Here is a 5,742-nt window from a genome sequence, read left to right as displayed (position 1 = left end):
ACAATAAAAAATCATTTAGTTCCATCACCAAATCACCTCAATTACCATTGAATACTTACCGATAAAAGCAAAAAACAAATCAAGACATCTTTCTTCGTTCCCTTCGCATTCCGCCAAAAAATATACCTTTTGTAACAAATTTATTGCGGTCTCGATGAATGGTTTCACAACAAAAAAAACTTTGTGGTGTTGTAAAAAGCACCGTTCGATGCTAAAATATGAATATTGTTTCCAGTCACGTTCAGTTTCATTTGATCATGATTAAATTTATTATTGAGTTTGATGGGTTTTCTCCTGCCTTTTATTTTTTTCCTTCTTTTTTTTGCGTTGAGCATCATTATTAATAAACTTACTCCTTCTTACTTTTTAATGCACACCGAATGAGATATCGGGCTGATAAATAAATAAATGGGTTTTGGATTTGTGTGTGTTCATAACTTTTTCCCACTTTTTGTGCTTTTTATTTGAAAAGTTTTGCCAACAAACACTTTTCTCTTTTCCTCTTCAGTCAGTTCAGTAAAAAGTGACAATGAACTTGTGTTGATTAATTTTTGGGTTGCTTGTGCGGAAAGGAAGGCAAAGAGTGCGTAAAACTAATTAATCAAAATGTGGTTAAAATTTTCTTTGTAGCATCACGAGACGACCGATCGCTTTGAAGCGTAACCTCACAAATTGTTTGTGGAGCTGCGTGTAAAAGATGTAGGTCCAAAAGTAAATTGCTTCGAGAATGGAGATGGTAGAGCCGCCCAGACATAGGCTGAAAATGCCACCAAAAACACCTTTTTTGTTGACAGTGAATGAAAGGAAAAGTGATTTGTTTATGGCGAAATGTTGAGGAAGGTTGTCTTACGGACGAAAAATGGGTGAGATTGATTTACATTATTTACATTATTCTCTTAATCGACCCAAAAATTTAATTAAAAGGTCAATTTGACTCCTGAAAAGTCAATTTAATTCATTTTGAGGCGAAAATTTAACCTATTCATAGTCAAAATGACCCCTCAAGAGTCAAAAAGACCCCTTAATTGAATTTAATGATTCATTAAGAATTTTAAATAATCTCTTAAGGGATCATAAATTGGTCAACGACTATTATAGGGTAATTTTTGACTCTAAAGGGGTCAATTTTTGATCAAATTAAAAGATCATTTTTATTCCTTTTGAGATGAAAATTTGATCCATTAATGGTTAAATTGACTTCTTAGGAGTTAATATGACCTCTTAGAGGTCAAATTGACCCCTAAAGTAAATTTTATGATTCCTCAAAAAGATATATTAATCACTTTAAGGATTGTAAATAATCATAAAATTTAGTTTAAGGGTCTATTTGACTCCTGTTGGGTCAGTTTGACCTTAAAAAAGGGTACAATTAGGTTCCTAAGGGGTCATTTTCGGGTCAATTTAACTCTTAAAAGATCAATTTGATCTCTTATAGGAAACCAAATAGAACCAATAGAATCCAAATTGAACTCTTAGAAGTCAAAGTGACCCATAAAAGTTTATTTTCCCTCTTTGGAGTTAAATTGACCCCTGAGAAGTCAAAGTGACCCCTTACAAGTGAAAATGACCCCTTATGAGAATTTTATGATTACTCAAGAAGGTTAGCAAATCTGTCAAGGAATCATAAAATTTACTGAAGGGGTCAATAAAACTTCTAAGGGGTCAATTTGACTACAAGGAGGTCTCAAAAGGCAGCAATCTCACCCGTTTCTCGTCCTTAGGGTAAAAAAGAAACTTACTTAGCAACGTATCCCAAGTCATAAAAATATCACGACGGTATTTGATGCAAGTCAAGGCACTGAAGTAGACATGAACAATGGAGTGGTTGCCGAGAGTGGCGTGTCTCGTTATATTACCGGTGAAGCGTTCGACATCAAATGTCTGAGAGAAAGCGAAAGGAAGAAGAGAAAGATTGAGTCATAAAAAAACCCGAAGATGAGTAATAAAAATGTATCTTACGACAGACGAACAGGTGGGAGGACAATCACATTCCAGACCATTTTTACGAGTTGTGTTCCCGTTCTCCGCTTGTTGTCTCAGGAATTCCTCCGTTGACACTTGAATACTTTGAAAGAGTCCTAATGAAAAAAGAAAGTAAATCATTAAAATCTTACTTTTTTGTAAATTTTTACCGCATTTCGAAGAAAAAATCTCTAATTTATCATTTTTAATTATTTTACAACTCAAAACTGCCAAAAAATTGAAACTGAAAATTTTTTTTCCTTTGACACAGTTTTATTTTGAAAACTAAATCAAGAGCAAAACTAAATCAAAAACTGTGTCAAAGCCATTTTTGACAAATCTTGCTCCAAATGGATAAAAATTTGTCAGAGGGCTCTAATTTATCATTTTTAATCATTTTATAACTCAAAACTGCCAAAAAATTGAAACTGAAAAATTCCTTTGACATGGTTTTGTTTTGAAAGTGTATGAAATTGCAAAATGATCATGAGGAGTACGAAAATGTGACTTGAGGAGTACGATATTGTAAAATGAGGAGTAAAAAAAAGCGTAGATATATAACATCGAAATGCGGTATAGTATGTCGTTCTTTAGGCGACTACTTTCTCTATTTTTTACCTCTATTTTTGTGAAGGCAAGGCGAGTCTTTTAACTGACACATTGGAATTCGAGAAACATTTTCATCTACAAAAAAAAAAAAAAAATTAACGAAAAATAATTTTTTTAAAGAAAATTTTTTTACCGAACGTCGGATAGTAGAATGGAATGCAGCCACAAGTTTTGATCACAATATTCGCTCGACACTCGGACAAACAATTGGAGAAACTGTAATCGTCAGACATTTCTGTCTCACGTTCTTCTGGAAAAAGGCAGATTCGTTGACTAAGAGGCATGCGTTCAACATTTTCAGTGCTTTCAATGACAGTTGGTTCAACTGCGAGACGAACTTCTTGTCCGGGTTGAACGAGATCGATACTTTTCGAGAACTCGGGGTAATTTGAGGATTGATGGATGATTATGATAGTGCCATAAAACGGATAAGCAGGCGAAACATAGGCATCAGTTGAGGAGTTGATCTGAACAGTTAAACCTACGTACTTGCCAGCGCCCTCTAGTTTCATGTTGGTGTTCGAGACGCCAGTGGAGTTTCTAAGAAGTTAACGGAAGTTGTATTGAACGATATAAACGATGGAAGCCGATGAGTCAAAATAAAAACAATCCAATAAGGGTATTATGACGAGCTTTCGATCTTTATTTGAGGTCTTCCTCAAGGGCGAAATTTTTCTTTAACTTCGCCCTTGAAGAAGACCTCAAATAAAGATCGAAAGCTCGACCCAAAACAGGGTCCCAAACGGAAATTGGATTGTTTTTATTTTCAACTAATCGGCTTCCATCGTTTGTTCAAAAATTGGATTTGAATGGCATCCGACTCACAATTCCAAATGATCCCTCAAGGCATAATAATTAAAAGAACAGCAAAAACCCTCATACGTCGTAATTAAACGAAAAATTCTATTACAACGTACGACATCGCCACGAAGCTGACATCGCATCAACAGTCTATTACATGGCTGGGAAACAGTTTCCATAAGAGCCGCAATTGTCAAATTCGCTCCCAGTAACTTTTTTTCTACCTCGAGAATCGTTTTGTCAGTTTCCAGATCCAAAGTTGTCAATTTTGACAAAGATTTCAAAAAATTTGTGTAATTTTCGTGATTGATTCCTTCTTTTTCACTGAAAAAATTGATTTTTCAAGTAAATTTTTCTAATCAATAATTTTTTCTACTCACGCCAACTCTTGAATCATCCTCGTATTCGGTTTATAAACCTTGTTAATGCTGCAAAAGGTCACTGCTGGAAACGGAACTTCCGAAATTGGGTAGTTAATTGACTCAATTGAGGTTGTTGTGAGTATCTCAAAGTAATTATTGAGCGAAATTACCATGAGATACAAACAAAAAATGGCGCAACAAATTACGCTTGTGATCCAAATTATGTGACTTAGAAGCTTAAGATATTTTCCTTGCTTTCCACGCAATTCATTTTCCGCAAATGGCACGAAAAGATGTTTCAATCCGTGGATCGATGTCTCACGACAATATGGATGAAAAGTACTTGCCAAGGCACGACGACATGCAGTCTTGTTAATTAACAATTTCCACGTTATTCGCAAGCGATCTCTTAATTTTTCCCCATTTGAGGAATTAGAGCTGCTGCTACAAAGACGTTTTAATTGCTTGAAACGTGGAAAGAATGACTTGAGCTGATCCGATTTGAACATTTCCAAACGAGAAAAATTGACTGGGTGATTAAAGAGAAGAAGAACGAATGACGACGTTAATGAAGAAAAAGTATGAATTGACGACGGAAACTAAAAATATGCTTGATACAAGATGAATAATTTAGTTTGATAGGATTTTAATTAAGAAGTTTGTTTTTGTTATTAATTAGTTTACTTGCCAGACGTTTTGATGAAGTGTTGAAGGTCATTAACGATAAAAGTAGGTCAAGTGTACGAGAAAGAGCTTCCGTTAAGTTGCTTAGAAAATAAATAAAACTTTTTCTACAGAACTCAAACAGAAAAAAAACGATATCGGAGACATAAAAATTTTAGAATGTGAATTGGGACAGAGTTTCAGAATGTACATTAGGACAAAGTTTCAGAATATGCATTGGGTTAAATTTTTTGATAAAGTGGATGAAATGTTTATGCCTTGATGCACATTCTAGAATTAGGCTCCGATGCAAATTTTAAACTTTGCCCCAGTTCACATTTTAAAATTTTTCCAATGCAAATTCGGTAATTTAGACCTAATGCACATTCTAAAAAATTTTCCAAACAAATTTTTAAAATTTTCACCAACGTTTAAATGTTAAACTTTGTCCCAATGCATATTTTAAAAATTTGCTCAGTGCAAAATATGAAATTTTACCCTACTGCACAGTCTAAAACTTTTCCCCAATGCAAGTTTTTAAACTTTTCCCCAATTCAAATGTTAAACTTTGTCCCAATGCATATTTTAAAAATTTGCTCAGTGCAAAATATGAAATTTTACCCTAATGCACAGTCTAAAAATTTTCCCCAATGCAAATTTTTAAACTTTTCCCCAATTCAAATGTTAAACTTTGTCCCAATGCATATTTTAAAAATTTTCCCAGTGCAAAATATGAAATTTTACCCTACTGCACAGTCTAAAAATTTTCCCCAATGCAAATTTTTAAACTTTTCCCCAATTCAAATGTTAAACTTTGTCCCAATGCATATTTTAAAAATTTGCTCAGTGCAAAATATGAAATTTTACCCTAATGCACAGTCTAAAAATTTTCCCCAATGCAAATTTTTAAACTTTTCCCCAATTCAAATGTTAAACTTTGTCCCAATGCATATTTTAAAAATTTTCCCAGTGCGAAATATGAAATTTTGCCCTAATGCACATTCTAAAAATTTTCCCCAATGCAAATTTTTAAAATTTGCCCCAATTTAAATGTTAAACTTTGTCCCAATTCAAATTTTAAAAATTTGCCCAGTGCAAAATATGAAATTTTACCCTAATGTACATTCTAAAAATTTTCCCCAATGCAAATTTTTAAACTTTGCCCCAATAAAAATTTTAAACTTTGCCCCAGTCACAAAAAAAAAAATGAATAAAAAAAATCTAGAAAGAAATAGATTTTTTTTTGCTGCTTTAAAAACTTTGATATATTTCTGCCACTGGCAAAAAAAAAATAAAATTTATAATTTTCTTTTTGAAAAAAAAAATCCTCTTACCTCTCAAAGTC

At 33.3% G+C, this 5,742-nt stretch overlaps 1 protein-coding gene across 1 annotated transcript; it reads right to left on the bottom strand.

Moving 5' to 3' along the window:
• Positions 1-665: 665 nt before the first annotated feature.
• Positions 666-4,243, bottom strand: LOC134832368 (sodium channel protein Nach-like). The gene is made up of 7 exons (XM_063846363.1): positions 3,753-4,243; positions 3,397-3,696; positions 2,705-3,111; positions 2,581-2,646; positions 1,960-2,078; positions 1,740-1,881; positions 666-757 (listed from the first exon to the last, which is right to left on the bottom strand). Exons 1-7 carry the CDS (start codon positions 4,241-4,243, stop codon positions 666-668), a joined length of 1,617 nt encoding a protein of 538 aa, XP_063702433.1.
• Positions 4,244-5,742: the final 1,499 nt, after the last annotated feature.

The sequence above is a fragment of the Culicoides brevitarsis genome, chromosome 2 (assembly GCF_036172545.1).
Source record: "Culicoides brevitarsis isolate CSIRO-B50_1 chromosome 2, AGI_CSIRO_Cbre_v1, whole genome shotgun sequence".
Lineage (NCBI taxonomy): Eukaryota > Metazoa > Arthropoda > Insecta > Diptera > Ceratopogonidae > Culicoides > Culicoides brevitarsis.
The sequence above is the reverse complement of the archived record's forward strand: the minus strand, read 5'-3'. Positions and strand labels throughout refer to the sequence as shown.